The 16,943-nt window shown below is 45.3% G+C and overlaps 1 protein-coding gene across 2 annotated transcripts in view; it reads left to right on the top strand.

The window, feature by feature from the left end:
* Window positions 1–16,943, top strand: part of LOC140205336 (deformed epidermal autoregulatory factor 1 homolog) — a 110,443-nt gene that overhangs the window by 75,719 nt on the left and 17,781 nt on the right. For both annotated transcript variants that reach the window (XM_072272924.1, XM_072272925.1), the window contains exons 9-12: window positions 6,509–6,661; window positions 6,863–7,009; window positions 9,430–9,683; window positions 10,736–10,813. In XM_072272924.1, the coding sequence (XP_072129025.1) occupies window positions 6,509–6,661; window positions 6,863–7,009; window positions 9,430–9,683; window positions 10,736–10,813 (632 nt within the window). The remainder of the gene's footprint in view (window positions 1–6,508; window positions 6,662–6,862; window positions 7,010–9,429; window positions 9,684–10,735; window positions 10,814–16,943) is intronic.

The following is a 16,943-nucleotide window of genomic DNA, read 5'->3' as shown; positions in this document are numbered from 1 at the left end:
TCCTATCAATGTCTGTCTGCAGTCTTCGACAATCCTCTACACTATCTACAACACCACCAACCTTTGTGTCATCTGCAAACTTGCTAACCCACCCTTCTACCCCGACATCCAGGTCGTTAATAAAAATCATGAAAAGTAGAGGTCCCAGAACAGAACCTTGTGGGACACCACTAGTCACAACCCTCCAATCTGAATGTACTCCCTCCACCACCACCCTCTGCCTTCTGCAGGCAAGCCAATTCTGAATCCACCTGGCCAAACTTCCCTGGATCACAAGCCTTCTGACTTTCTGAATAAGCCTACCGTGTGGAACCTTGTCAAATGCCTTACTAAAATCCATGTAGATCACATCCACTGCACTACCCTCATCTATATGCCTGGTCACCTCTTGAAAGAACTCTATCAGGCTTGAAAGATACGATCTGCCCTTCACAAAGCCATGCTGACTGTCCCTGATCAGACCATGATTCTCTAAATGCCCATAGATCCTATCTCTAAGAATCTTTTCCAACAGCTTTCCCACCACAGATGTAAGGCTCACTGGTCTATAATTACCCGGACTATCCCTACTACCTTTTTTGAACAAGGGGACAACATTCGCCTCCCTCCAGTCCTCTGGTACCATTCCAGTGGATAACGGGGACATAAAGATCCTAGCCAGAGGCTCAGCAATCTCTTCCCTCGCCTCGTGGAGCAGCCTGGGGACTTATCTGTCCTAATGTATTTTAACAATTCCAACACCTCCTCTCCCTTAATATCAACATGCTCCAGAACATCAACCTCACTCATTGTCCTCACTGTCATCAAGTTCCCTCTCATTGGTGAATACTGAAGAAAAGTATTCATTGAGGACCTCACTCACTTCCACAGCCTCCAGGCACATCTTCCCACCTTTATCTCTAATCGGTCCTACCTTCACTCCTGTCATCCTTTTGTTCTTCACATAATTGAAGAATGCCTTGGGGTTTTCCTTTACCTTACTCACCAAGGCCTTCTCATGCCCTCTTCTTGCTCTTCTCAGCCCCTTCTTAAGCTCCCTTCTTGCTTCCCTGTATTCCTCAATAGCCCCATCTGATCCTTGCTTCCTAAACCTCATGTATGCTGCCTTCTTCCACCTGACTAGATTTTCCACCTCACTTGTCACCCATGGTTCCTTCACCCTACTATTCTTTATCTTCCTCACCGGGACAAATTTATTCCTAACATCCTGCAAGAGATCTCTAAACATCAACCACATGTCCATAGTATATTTTCCTGCAAAAACATCATCCCAATTTACACCCGCAAGTTCTAGCCTTATAGCCTCATAATTTGCCCTTCCCCAATTAAAAATTTTCCTGTCCTTTCTGATTCTATCCTTTTCCATGATAATGCTAAAGGCCAGGGAGTGGTGGTCACTGTCCCCCAGATGCTCACCCACTGAGAGATCTGTGACCTGACCCAGTTCATTACCTAGTACTAGATCTAGTATGGCATTCCCCCTGGTCGGCCTGTCAACATACTGTGACAGGAGTCTGTCCTAGACACACTTAACAAACTCTGCCCCATCTAAACCCTTGGAACTAATCAGGTGCCATCAATATTAGGGAAGTTAAAGTCACCCATGATAACAAACCTGTTATTTTTGCACCTTTCCAAAATCTGCCTCCCAATCTGCTCCTCTGTATCTCTGCTGCTACTAGGGGGCCTATAGAATACCCCCAGTAGAGTAACTGCTCCCTTCCTGTTCCTGACTTCCACCCATACTGACTCAAAAGAGGATCCTGCTACATTACCCACCCTTTCTGTAGCTTTATTAGTATCCCTGACCAGTAATGCCACCCCCCCTCCCCTTTTCCCCCCTCTCTATCCCTTTTAAAGCACTGAAATCCAGGAATATTGAGAATCCATTCCTGCCCTGGTGCCAGCCAAGTCTCTGTAATGGCCGCTACATCATAATTCCATGTATGTATCCAAGCTCTCAGTTCATCACCTTTGTTCTTGATGCTTCCTGCATTGAAGTACACACACTTCAGCTCTTCTACCTTTCTACCCTTACACCCTTTATTCTGCTTCTCTTTCCTCAAAGCCTCTCTATATGTTAGATCTGGCTTTACTCCATGCACTTCTTCCACTGCTCTATTGCTCCGGGTCCCATCCACCTTGAAAATTAGTTTAAACCCTCCCAAACCACGCTAGCAAGCCTACCTGCAAGGATATTGCTCCCCCTCGAGTTCAGGTGCAACCCATCCAATCAAATTAAATGCCCTGAGTAATCAAGAAACTTTAAATTTCTGAATTAAATATATTGAAATAGGTTTCACTGAGATTCCCCCTCATTCTTATAAACTCCAGAGTGATCAAATGCTCCTCATATGTTAACCTTTTCATTTCCAGAATCACTCTTGTGAACCTTCTTTGGAGCATCTCTAATGCCAGTACATCTTTTCTTCGATAAGAGGCCCAATATTGCTTAAGCAGGGGTCCCCAACCTTTTTTGCACCGTGGACCGGTTTATTATTGACAATATTCTTGCGGGCTGGCCAACCCGGGGGGGGGGGGTGTAGGGTTGCCAACAGAGAAGAGTAGCAGTCAAATATGTTGTGTTTACCCCAAGAAAGACTACAATGACCATGAAGCGTTGCGCATGCATGTATGTGCCGATTTTTTACTACAAATCGTTTTTGGCGATTCTGTTCGGCGGGGGGGGGGTGGTGTTTATCACAACCGGAATATCGGTGATAAGTGGTTAATACGCTCAATTTCGTTTCCAAAAGGGTTTATCTAACAAATTTAATATTAAACACACAGGGCATATTTTCCTCGCATGAATATAGTGACAAGTCAATTATCAGGGGAGCTTGAAGTACGTGTTGAACGAACTTCCAGCTGAGGTGGTAGAGGCAGGTTCGATATTACCATTTAAAGAAAAATTGGATAGCTATATGGACAGGAAAGGAATGGAGGGTTATGGGTTGAGTGTAGGTCGGTGGGACGAGGTGAGAGTAGCGTTCGGCATGGACTAGAAGGGCAGAGATGGCCTGTTTCTGTGCTGTAATTGTTATATTATATAAGTCACTTATAAGTCAATAGCATCATAACATTTTAAGTAACGTTTGGATATTAAACACTCAGCACATATTTTCCCCGTATGAACATATAAAATCATTGTAACGCACCAATATCGCTGAATCAGTGGGAGTCCTGGGCTTGTTTCCCTGCAACAACACGGTCCTATCACGGGCTGATGGGAGACAGCGATACTCGAAGGGGGTTCCTTATGTCCAGTCTATTCCGCAATTTAGTTTTCTGTATTCATTGCAGAGATATGTTGGAAATGGAAGCAACGTTTTCAGTGCTTTCGTGTCTATCTCAGGATATGCAGCCTTGACTTTGATCCAGAATGCCGGCAGAGATGTTATGTCAAACATACTTTTCAGCCCGCCGTCATTTGCAAGCTCGAGGAGTTGATCTTCCTCTCGTGCTGACGTGGATGACGCATGTGTAATGACCTCGCGTGCGTTCAAGCTCAACAGTGCGTGACAGGGAATGAGGAAAGGTGCAGCTGACTCATATCGCCAAATCATATCGTTTCCTCGTGGCCCGGTAGCACATGCTTTGTGGCCTGGTGGTTGGGGACCGCTGGCTTATAGTACTCCAACTGCGGACTGACCAATGCCTTATAAAGCCTATACATTTCATCCTTGCTTTTATATTCTGGTCCTCTTGAAATTAATGCTAGCGTTGTATTTGCCTTCCCAACACAAACTCGACCTGCAAGTTAAGCTTTAGGGAATTCTGCACAAGGACTCCCAAGTCCCTTTGCACCTCAGATTTTAAAATTTTCTCTCCATGTAGAAAATAGAAATGTCAGTTAATAGGCAGCAGTAAAGTAGCTGAATGATATAATTGGAGAGAGGTTGAAGAGATTGGGGGCAGAGGGGTATAGGAGGGGTGACGGCAGTATTAATTGTGTAAATTTATCTGGAAATACTGTTCACCATGTATGCAGCCGTTACTGGTTTAAAATAAATAACTCCAAGTGTCAAGAGAGAAACTCCATCTAGTACAAACATTGTAAATGAACTCACTTATGTTAGATAAAGACAGAGCTGTGTGTTTTAGCTTGTACTCTCCTTCAGCTCTCTGAAACGTAGCTTACATTCAGGGTCACTAAAACACACCCTTTCACACATCTACAAATCCAAAAGGGAAGAAGATACTTTCTCAACAGAGGAAGCTTTGGAAATGATAATGGTGAGTTAGATTAGGAATAGGTTATCGAGGATCACGTTATACCTGAGGTATCTGTGTAAGATCTCAGAGGCTCCAAAGCACATCATCGCTGAGAACATAAATTTGAGAACAAACAGTTCCTTCACATGCTTCCATCAACTTGATAGCAACAAAACTCAATGTGTTTCCAGATCTAGTTGATCTATAAATAAACCAGTGAAGAGTCTTTGCAGTGTGTAAACTCGCTTGTGTTGTCTGTCACACTGTGCTAAGTCTGTGAGAGCCCAAATGCTAAATTCTCCAATACTCTGCCAGTTCCCCAGTACCATAAGACATAGGTGCCGAATCAGGCCGTTCAGCCCATCAGGTATATTCCACCTTTCTATCATAGCTGATTTACTAGCCCTCTCAACCCCATTCTCCTGCCTCCTCCCCATTACCTTTATGCCCTGACTAATCAATTCCACTTTAAATATACCCAATGACTTAGCCTCCGCAGCAGTCTGTGGCAATGAATTCCACAGATTCACTACCCTCTGGCTAAAGGAATTTCTTCTCGTCTCTATTCTAAATGGATGTCTCTCTATTCTGAGGCTGTGACCTCTGGACTTAGACTCCCCCACTATAGGAAATATCCTCTCTACATCCACTCTGTATAGGCCTTTCATTATTCGATAGGTTTCAATCAGATTCCCCATCATTCTTCTAAACTTCAGCAAGTACAGGTCCAGAGCCATCCAACTTTTCTCATACGTTACCCTTCCTGTCCTCTGGTACCCTGCCCATTCTCCAGTACAGACTTATTCACTGCTGGTTTATTTAGATAACTTGGGTCTAAACCCCAGTTAGTCTTTTACCTGCCTCAACCACTTCCTGTAGCAGCCCATTCCATATACTCACCACCCTTTGGATGAAAAAGTTGCCCCTCAGGTTCCTTTTAAATCTCTCATCTCTCACTCAAATCTGTGCCCTCTAGTTCTTGCTTTCCTAATCCTGGGAAAACAAGTGAGTGCATCAACCCTCCAGCTATCATACACCTCTGATATCTCACCCCTCATTCTTCCGACACTCCAGATATCATACACCTCTGATATCTTGCCCCTCCTTCTCCTGCACTCCAGATATCATACACCTCTGATATTTCACCCCTCATTCTTCCTACACTCCAGATATCATACACCACTGATATCTTGCCCCTCCTTCTCCTACACTCCAGATATCATACGCCTCTGATAACTCACCCCTCATTCTCCTGCACTCCCTGCCACCCTGCTACCTGTCCTGTCTATGGACCTTACTATCATTGAATTCTGTTGCAATTTCCAGCCTCCCATCTGCTCAATGATGCTTTGGATCCAACGCTGCCAATCTCAAAGTTCAAAGTAAATTTATTATCGAAGTACATATATGTCACCATATGCAACCTTGAGATTTATTTTCTTGTGGACATTCACAGTAAATACAAAGAAACAAAAACATTAACAAGCAAAATAATAATAATAATAAATATGCAATAAGTATTGAGAAGATGAGATGACCCAGAAAGTCTGGGGGGCGCTTCTCTCTGCAATGCTGAGACTCTGAGACTGCCCCCAGCTGTTGTGTGTGGTATCTGCGAACTTTGCAGCAATTTGCCTGACTAATATGAACCGAATGTCGAGGCTATGGGCCTACTCTGGAAATTTGGATTTAAGGACTCAATTTGGTTCGGGATGGTGTTGTTCCTGGCTTCCATTGTTCACGTGATTAGTTTTGCGTTTTTTGTTTTTCCTCTATGGGCACTGGGGGTTAGACAGCCAGAGACTTTTACCCAGCACAGAAATGGCTAATACAAGCGGCATAATTTTAAGGTGAGTGGGGGGTGTCTGGGGTAAGTTCTTTACGCGGAGAGTGGTGAGAGTGTGGAACACATTGTCAGGGGTGGTAGTAGAGGCAGGTACATTAAGGGCATTTAAGAAAATCTTAGATAGGCATATGGATGATAGAAATATGTAGAGTACAAGGGTTAGATTGATCTTAGGGAGGGTCAAAAGCTGGCACAGAATCATGGGCTGAAGGGCCTGTACTTTGCTGTAATGTTCCGGGTTTTGAGCTAGTAAGTCAATGCTGACTAAACTGCTAATTGTTGCCATTGGGTTTCTAGCCTCTGTAGAATTTTGTATTTTCAGGAGCGGCGACCCTTTTGACCGCCAGCTGAGAGGGAGCAGAAATCTGGATCCAGGAGTTCCTCCAGCGTGTTCATGTTGAGCTTACTCAGAAAACACACTCATTTTTCTCATGCTCTTTCCCGCAGAGGATGGCATCCACCAGGGTCAGACCTGTCGCGACTGGTGGTGGGATACAGCAAATAAAACCCCGTACCCTCTACAGGGGCATGAGGGTCACAGACAAGGCAGCCGCGCAGGCCTCGGGGTTCCTCATGTCTGTGGAGATGATGCCACTCAGGGTAAGTACAGCGATTATTGGTGTACTCATTGGCTTTGGACCAACACAAAATCACAGTGAAATGCACCCACAGACATAGTGTGACCACTGTCTGTGTTGATATGTTCAAAGTATACATCAGTCTGGGTGTGCTGCTGTTTTACACGCTCAGTGGCAAGGCTAATGTAACGAACATGCTCAAAACTGTGCCTTTTGTTGACAGGACGGCCGCAGGACCAGGTGGAAGGTGTCACATCAGCTCCCTCCCGCTCACCTCCACACTCTGCTTCACCAGCGTCACTGGGAGCCGGTGCCAGTCCCGACACGCACACGTCGAAGAGTATCAGTGAGTTTGAGGAGGGAACACAGGGTGAGTCAGGGTGAGAGAGGGGCAGAGGCGATGGGTGAAGGAATGAGGTTCTCAGTACTACGGTGAATGGGGCTTTCCATTTCCACTGCTCTGACCAACTGACCAACTGGACCACATGGCATTGTGGGCTGTAGCCCTGGTTAGACTGTGGACAGTGTGTCATTGTGGGCTGTAGATCTGGTTAGACTGTGGACAGTGTGTCATTGTGGGCTGTAGCTCTGGTTAGACTGTGGACAGTGTGTCATTGTGGGCTGTAGCCCTGGTTAGACTGTGGACAGTGTGTCATTGTGGGCTGTAGATCTGGTTAGACCGTGGACAGTGTGTCATTGTGGGCTGTAGATCTGATTAGACTGTGGACAGTGTGTCATTGTGGACTGTAGATCTGATTAGACTGTGGACAGTGTGTCATTGTGGACTGTAGATCTGATTAGACTGTGGACCATGTGGCTTTGTGGGCTGTAGCCCTGGTTTGACCGTGGACAATGTACACCATATGGCATTGCAGCTCTAGGTGTATGGAGTAATCCCTTGTTTGCATTGGTCTCAGCCAGGGCAGTCAGTGGTCATTTTTGTTCAGAGATACATCACAATAACCAACACCCAGTGCCACCCAGCTTCTTCTCATGTGACCTACTAACCTACTGATCCGTATGTCTTTGGAATGTGGGAGGAAACCAAAGAGCAAGAGGAAACCCAGGCAGTCATGGGGAGAACGCACAAACTCCTTACCAACAATGGCGGAATTGAACCTGGGTCGTTGGCGCAGTACTGGTGTTACACTAACCTCCATTCTACCATGCTGCCCCGATCTTGCAAGCAATCTGATGGTTCTCAGTGACTCCAGGACAAAACCGTGATGTCAGGCCCCAGGTCCCAGGTCCCAGGATCATTCTCACCCTGGCACCTTGGTCATTGTGACCTGTAACTCTGGTTAGACAGTGGACCACGCGGACGATATTTCATTGTGGGCTGTAGATCTAATTACACCAGACCTATTGAGGGCCATTGCTAGTCGCTGCCAGGGTGTACCTCATCATTTATATACTTGGCTCAATGCCTTGACTTCTCTCCATAAGTTTGCCTAATATGGAGTTCATTAATAGGGTGTATTGAGACTAATTGCATGGATAGATTGATACTTTATTGATCCCAAAGGAAATTACAATGTCACAGTATCATTACAAATGCACAGATGTAAATATTAGAAGAGAAATAGAAAGAATAAAAAGTAAGTTACCTCAAACAGTCTAACAGGAGGGGGTCATCACTTCCCCGGCTATAAGTTGGTTCATTATAAAGCCTAATGGCCGAGGGTAAGAATTACCTTGTATAGCGTCTTTTTGGAGCAGCGCAGTTGTCTTAGTCTATTACTCAAAGTGCTCCTCTGTTCAGCCAAGGTGTCATGCAGAGGGTGAGAAATATTGTCCAGAATTGCTAGAATTTTCTGTGGGGTCCTTTGTTCTACTACAGCCTCCAGTGTGTCCAATTTGACTCCTATAACAGAGCCTGCCTTTCTAATCAGTTTATTAAGCCTGTTAACACCACCTGTATTGATGTCATTGTCCCAGGACACCACTGCATAGAAAATTGTACTGGAAACAACAGACTAGCAGAACATGTGAAGGAGAGGCCTACATATTGCAAAGGACCTCAGTTTCCTCAGGAAGTAGAGGCGGCTCTGGCCCTTCTTGTACACAGCTCTACGTTGGTGCTCCACTCAAGTCTGTCATCCAAGTGCACCCCAGGTACTTGTAGGATCTCACCACATCCACATCCTCACCATCAGAGGTAACAGTGAGCAGTGCAGGCTTAGTCTGCCTAAAGTGCATCACCATCTCCTTTGCCTTACTGATGTTGAGCTGCAGATGATTCAGCTTGCACCATTTGGCAAAGTTCTCCACTAGGACCCTGTATTCATCCTCCCGTCCTCCCTTTATACACCCAACTATTGCTGAGTCATCAGAGAATTTCTGCAGATGACATGACTCAGTTTTGTATCTAAAGTCCGAGGTATACAGGGTAAACAGGAAGGGAACCGATACAGTCCCCTGTGGGGCCCCAGTGCTGCTTATAGCCATGTCAGACACACGGCTCTGAAGCCGCACATACTGTGGTCTGCCAGTCAGGCAGTCCATTATTAAGGACAAAATGGAAGTGCCAACCTGCATTGAATGGAGATTTTCCCCCAGCAATGAGGGCTGTATCAACGATGGAGCATATCCCAGAACGACCTGCAATTCTGGGACAAGTAAGGAGGGAATTGAGCCAAAAACTCTTCAAATATGATGAATTTCAGTGATTACCAATTTGAAGCTGCAATGTGGCATTCACAATGTAACTCTCCTTGAGAGAGTATTTCTACATAACAGTGTCTGTGAGCAGTTTGTTGTAGCCACCTCCATCTTCGTTTCTTTCCATAGTATTGGCCTCGCTCCCTGCGCTCGCTGTACCGACTCCTCCCACGCCGAGCAAAGTGATCTCGCCCACTGCCCTGAACGGCCTGGAGGTTGCTGAGCAGCGTAGCTGGCTCTACTTGGAGGAGATGGTCAATTCGCTGCTGGCTACAGCTCAGCAGCTGAAGACGCTGATTGAGCAGGCAAAACAAGCTAGCATCGCTTCGAAGGACGGTGCCATTGCTCAGGCCAAGCTGCAGGCAGACACTGAGAGGAAAGGGGTGAGTGGAACTCAGACCAGGTACACTTTGGATTGTTAATCTCAGTGAGCGCTGATTGTAGTGTTAATTTGTGTGAATGATGAACCTAGGAAAGAGGAGGCCTGGATCTCAACTTGATCCAGCAAATCCCAATCCATCTCCAAGCCCAGCCAAAGCATTGACCCAGTTTGTGCTGTAACCCAAGCTGAGTTAAAACCTTCCACAGGCATATCTCTGACTGCCTTTCTCTCTGGCTGGCTGACTACAAGGGATAAGGCTGAGATTAGTGAAGGTGCAATTGAAATGGAGGATGTGTGCTTATGTGTTGATCAGTGAAAAGCTTGTCTTGCATACTGTCACACAGATCAGGCCATTACATAGTGTATTGAGGTAGAGCAAGGGAAAACAATGACAGAATACAGAATAAAGTGCTACAATTACAGATAAAGTGCAGTGCAGATAAATGATAAAGTGCAAGATCTTAACGAAATCATAAACACAAGAGATTCTGCAGATGCTGGAAATCCAGAGCAACACATACACAAAATGCTGAAGGAACTTAGCATGTCAGTCTGCATCTACGGAAATGAACAATTTATGTTTCGGGCCAAGACCCTTTATCAGCACCGGAAAGGACGGGGAGGAAGCCACAATAAGAAGGTTGGGGAGGGGAAGGAAGACATGCTAGAAGGTGATAGGTGTAGTCAGGTTGGTGGGGAAGGGTGATGAAGCAATAAACTGGGAAGTGGTCGAGGGAAAAGGCAAAGGGCTGGAGAAGATGGAATCTGATGGAGAAGAGTGGACCATGGGAGATCAAAATAAGATGGGTTGTGAGCTCAAGAGTTAATCTCAGGGGTCCATTCACGAGTCCCATAACAGTGGAATAGAAGCTGTCCTTGAGCCTGGTGGTAATGAGGATTGTACTGTCACAAGGAGTGTGCATGTCACGTAATCCTCAAGACCATATATAAACAATGAGGCAAAAGTTGTGTTTGTTTTAATCATTTCACAGGAATAGAATGAGAGTTGAGGAAGTTGAATGTTTCCTTTTTTTTGTTTCTTGTGTCCTGTAGACCCTGACGCAGTACCAGAACCAGATACCATTCCACTCAGCTGACGACGTGGATGGGAAAGCTGAGCTGATCATCAAGGTGAGTGAGCGGAAGCTAACTAATGTGACACATAACTCCAAACAGAACAAGTGTGATTCTGCATAGGTGTTGGCATCAATCCCGATGCCAGTATCCCTTGAGAAGGTCCTGGAGACCGGTGTCGTTTGTGTCAAGGCGCTCACACAGTGCTGCTGAAGAGGGAGGTCCAGGATTCAGAATCAACCACAATAACAGACCAAAATATATGTCCAGGCGACTTGGAGGGGAGTCTGCAGGAGGTAGTGATGTCCTGTGCCTGGTGGTCATGACATCTGTGGTTGCAGAGGCCGTGGTACATAAAACTGGGGGATATAATTTTAGGGTCAACTGCAGAAAACTTTTACCCATATCAGAGATACAGTAGATGAAACAGGAGGACACAGATTTAGGGTAAGATTTAGAGGAACGTCTTCCTCAGAGAGTACTGAATCAGTGAAACACACTGCCTGAGGGAGTGGTACAGGCAGAGTCAGTGACAGCAGGCTGGAGGTGCCTGGACAAACACTTAAATCACTGAGGTGAAGAAGGTTATAGACCAAGATTAGGGAGATGGAATTAATATGGATAGGTGGGCATGGACCAGCTGGGCCGAATGACCTTTATGTGGTTCTAACATCAGTATATTTCCTATCAAGGATTGTGACGTTATTGTTAGACTGCCTTTGGAGTATTATGAGCAGTTTTGGTCCCCTTTTCTAAGAAAATGGTGTGCTGGTTTTGGAGAGGGTCCAGAGAATGTTCCCAAGAACTTAAGAGTTAATATTTGAGGAGTGTTTGATGGCTCTGGGCCTGTACTCACTGAGGTTCAGAAGAATGAAGGGGGGTCTCACTGAAACCTGGTGAAAGCCCTTGAGTGGATGTAGAGAGGTTGTTTCCAATAGTGGGGGAGTTTAGGATCAGAGGGCACAACTTCAGAATAGAGGGACTCCATATAGAACAGAGATGAGAAGGAATTTATTTAGCCAGAAGTTGGTGAATCTATGGAATTCATTACCTCAGATGGTTGTAGAGGCCATGCTTAAAGTAGAGGTTGATAAGTTCTTGATTAGTCAGGGCGTCAAAGGTTACATGGAGAAGGCAGAAGAATGGGAAAATAAATCAGCCATGTTGGAATGACTTAGCAGACCTTATAGGCTGAATGGCCTAATTGTGCTGCTATACGGTCTGATGTGAACATGTTACTTTATCAGTGACACAGTAACTATGAAATTCTCTGAATCTATTACATGACAATGATAGAGTTAAGTCCAATGTGCTGTAAGTGTCTGGGAGAGCAGTTTGATCAAGTGTTGAGCCTCCATTGGCTGTTTGGAACTGGAACCCTCTGGCTGTCTATTAACTTGTTTGCTGCCAACCGCCCTGTTCCCCTCATTCACTGGTGTACCTTGAAACCAGAATTAAAATTAGCCACAAACAGTAATCTGGCACATGCCTACTGTCAACACGCAAAGGCTGATATTTATTTCTGAGCTTATCCATCAGGCAGAAAGCAAAAATGTATGTTTTTACAGAGTTTCACTTACCCCAGCTGTTCCCAGATGGTTTCACAGCTAATCTCTGTTGAAATGTGTAAGACACAGATGTGATGAGTTCAATGATAAAATAATCTTTGCTTACGTCCGTGTAGTTGGATAAAACTGAGGAGAACTATCCATTCTCCTGCAAATCACTAATGCCGAACCTAGGCTGAAGGCATCTTTCTGTGAGTCCAGTGACCTGCAAAGAACATAGAACATAGAAAAGCACAGCACAGGCATGGGTCCTTTGGCTCACAATGTTGTGCTGAACCAATTAAATTAGTAACCAAATGACCAAATCAAAGTAATCAAAGGTTGGTACTTTGACCTGTGTGAGCCCCTAGCCATGCCCAATGTGTAAAAATCTCAAACTGACTGCTTCGTCATTTTCAAGAGGCTGTGCTGCTCTTCGTGTTTGCCACCTGACCATTACAACGCGAGAAGTGCATCCAGCTGCAGCTTCTAACAAACCAGGTTAAGGAGTGGGAGCTGGACCTGGATGAACTCCGGATCAGTCAGGAGGCTGAGGGGGTGACAGATAGGACATACAGAGGGGTAGTTACACCAGGGTGCAGGACACAGGAAACTGGGTGATAGTCAAGAAGGGGAAAGGGGTTAGGGAGCCAGTGCAGAGTACCTGAGGCCATCCCCCTCAACAACAGGTATATCACTTTGGAGAATGTTTATTTTTAACAAAACTATAAAAGTTTATTTACACAACAAATACACATAGAAACATAGAAAATAGGTGCAGGAGTAGGCCATTCGGCCCTTCGAGCCTGCACCGCCATTCAGTATGATCATGGCTGATCATCCAACTCAGAACCTTGTACCTGCCTTCTCTCCGTACCCCCGATCCCTTTAGCCACAAGGATCATATCTAACTCCCTCTTAAATATAGCCAATGAACTGGCCTCAACTGTTTCCTGTGGCAGAGAATTCCACAGATTCACCACTCTCTGTGTGAAGAAGTTTTTCCTCATCTCGGCCCTAAAAGGGTTCCCCTTTATCCTTAAACTATGACCCCTCATTCTGGACTTCCCCAACATCGGGAGCAATCTTCCTGCATCTAGCCTGTCCAATCCCTTTAGGATTTTATACGTTTCAATAAGATCCCCCCTCAATCTTCTAAATTCCAATGAGTATAAGCCTAGTCGATCCAGTCTTTCATTATATGAAAGTCCTGCCATCCCAGGAATCAATCTGGTGAACCTTCTTTGTACTCCCTCTATGGCAAAGATGTCTTTCCTCGGAGTAGGGGACCAAAACTGCACACAATACTCCAGGTGTGGTCTCACCAGGGCTTTGTATGACTGCAATAGTACCTCCCTGCTCCTGTACTCGAATCCTCTTGCTATAAATGCCAGCATACCATTTGCCTTTTTCACCGCCTGCTGTACCTGCATGCCCACTTTCAATGACTGGTGTACAATGACACCCAGGTCTCATTGCACCTCCCCTTTTCCTAATCGGCCACCATTCAGATAATAATCTGTTTTCCTGTTTTTGCCACCAAAGTGGATAACCTCAAATTTATCCACATTAAATTGCATCTGCCATGTATTTGCCCACTCACCTAACCTATCCAAGTCACCCTGCATCCTCTTAGCATCCTCCTCACAGCTGACACTGCCGCCCAGCTTCGTGTCATCCGCAAACTTGGAGATGCTGCATTTAATTCCCTTGTCTAAGTCATTAATATATATTGTAAACAACTGGGGTCCCAGCACTGAGCCTTGCGGTACCCCACTAGTCACTGCCTGCCATTCTGAAAAGGTCCCGTTTATTCCCACTCTTTGCTTCCTGTCTGCCAACCAATTATTTATCCACATCAATACCATACCCCAGTACCGTGTGCTTTAAGTTTGCAAACTAATCTCCTGTGTGGGACCTTGTCAGAAGCCTTTTGAAAATCCAAATATACCACATCCACTGGTTATCCCCTATCCACTCTACTAGTTACATCCTCAAAAAATTCTGTGAGATTCGTCAGACATGATTTTCCTTTCACAAATCCATGCTGACTTTGTCCGATCATTTCACCGCTTTCCAAATGTGCTGTTATCACATCCTTGATAACTGACTCCAGCAGTTTCCCCACCACCGACGTTAGGCTAACCGGTCTATAATTCCCCGGTTTCTCTCTCCCTCCTTTTTTAAAAAGTGGAGTTACATTAGCCACCCTCCAATCCTCAGGAACTAGTCCAGAATCTAACGAGTTTTGAAAAATTATCACTAATGCATCCACTATTTCTTGGGCTACTTCCTTAAGCACCCTGGGATGCAGACCATCTGGCCCTGGGGATTTAACTGCCTTTAATCCCTCTAATTTACCTAACACCACTTCCCTACTAATATGTATTTCCCTCAGTTCCTCCATCTCACTGGACCCTCTGTCCCCTACTATTTCCGGAAGATTATTTATGTCCTCCTTAGTGAAGACAGAACCAAAGTAGTTATTCAATCGGTCTGCCGTGTCCTTGTTCCCCATGATCAATTCACCTGTTTCTGACTGTAAGGGACCTACATTTGTCTTAACCAATCTTTTTCTTTCCACATATCTGTAAAAATTTTTACAATCAGTTTTTATGTTCCCTGCCAGCTTTCTCTCATAATCTTTTTTCCCTTTCCTAATTAAGCCCTTTGTCCTCCTCTGCTGGACTCTGAATTTCTCCCAGTCCTCAGGTGTGCTGCTTTTTCTGGCTAATTTGTATGCTTCTTCTTTGGAATTGATACCATCCCTAATTTCCCTTGTCAGCCACGGGTGCACTACCTTCCCTGGTTTATTCTTTTGCCAAACTGGGATGAACAATTGTTGTAGTTCATCCATGCGATCTTTAAATGCTTGCCATTGCATATCCACCGTCAATCCTTTAAGTGTCATTTGCCAGTCTATCTTAGCTAATTCACGTCTCATACCTTCAAAGTTACCCCCCTTTAAGTTCAGAACCTTTGTTTCTGAATTAACTATGTCACTCTCCATCTTAATGAAGAATTCCACCATATTATGGTCACTCTTACCCAAGGGGCCTCGCATGACAAGATTGCTAACTAACCCTTCCTCATTGCTCAATACCCAGTCTAGAATGGCCTGGTCTCCAGTTGGTTCCTCGACATGTTGGTTCAGAAAACCATCCCGCATACATTCCAAGAAATCCTCTTCCTGCACAAAGTACAAACATATAGTATTTACAAGACAGTGAATAAATTCAAATTAAAATATGATTACTACAGTCTATAAGGCCTCGGTGAGACCACAGCTAGAGAATTGTGTGCGGTTTTGGTCCCCTAATCTGAGGAAAGACATCCTTGCCATAGAGGGAGTACAAAGAAGGTTCACCAGATTGATTCCTGGGATGGCAGGACTTTCATATGATGAAAGACTGGATGAACTGGGCTTATACTCATTGGAATTTAGAAGATTGAGGGGAGATCTTATTGAAACGTATAAAATCCTAAAGTGATTGGACAGGCTAGATGCAGGAAGATTGTTCCCTATGTTGGGGAAGTCCAGAATGAGGGGTCACAGTTTGAGGATAAAGAGGAAGCCTTTTAAGACCGAGATTAGGAAAAACTTCTTCACACAGAGAGTGGTGAATCTGTGGAATTCTCTGCCACAGGAAACAGTTGAGGCCAGTTCATTGGCTATATTTAAGAGGGAGTTAGATATGGCCCTTGTGGCTAAAGGGATCAGGGGGTATGGAGGGAAGGCTGGTACAGGGTTCTGAGTTGGATGATCAACCATGATCATACTGAATGGCGGTGCAGGCTTGAAGGGCTGAATGGCCTACTCCTGCACCTATTTTCTATGTTTCTATAAGACAATCAATTTCCTGGGGGGTGCCCACCGCTCCCAGAAATCTTGGGAGGAGTTACAGTGGTCAGGTCCCTGGCACTGAGTCTGCCGCTGTGACTCAGAAGGGAAAGGAAGAGAAGGAACATGCTGTGGTGATAGGGGATTCATTAGTTAGGGGAACGGACAGGAAGTTCTGTGAGTGAGAATGAGATTCCTGCATGTTGCCTCCTGGGTGCCAGAGTCTGGGATATCTCAGATAGAGTCTTCAGCATTCTTAGGTGGGAGGGTGAACAGCCAGAAGTCTAAGCGTATCCCTTCTCTATCACCTGCCTTTCCTCTGTCTCTTCAGTTTGCTCCCCCCCCCCCCCCCCCAGCAATCCTAGTTTAAACTCTCCCCAACCTTCCCGCCAGGATATTGGTCCTTTTGGGATTCAAGTGCAACCCGTCCTTTTTGTATAGGGCACTTCTGCCCCAAAAGAGGTCCCAATGATCCACAAATCTGAACCCCTGACCCCTGCTCCAATCCCTCAGCCACGTATTTATCCCCCACCTCATTCTATTCCTAGACTCACTGTCACGTGGCACAGGCAGTAATCCCAAGGTGACTACCTTTGTGGTCCTGCTTCTCAACTTCCTTCCTAACTCCCTGTAGTCTGCTTTCAGGACCTCCTCCCTTTTCCTACCTGTGTTGTTGGTACCAATATGTACCACGACCTCTGGCTGTTCTGCTTCCCACTTCAGGATATTGTGGACACGATCAAAAACATCCCGGACCCTGGCACCTGGGAGGCAAACTACCATCTGTGCTTCTTTCCTG

Source organism: Mobula birostris, chromosome 11, assembly GCF_030028105.1.
Source record: "Mobula birostris isolate sMobBir1 chromosome 11, sMobBir1.hap1, whole genome shotgun sequence".
In the NCBI taxonomy this organism is placed as follows: domain Eukaryota; kingdom Metazoa; phylum Chordata; class Chondrichthyes; order Myliobatiformes; family Myliobatidae; genus Mobula; species Mobula birostris.
This window is presented reverse-complemented; position numbering and strand designations above follow the sequence as displayed.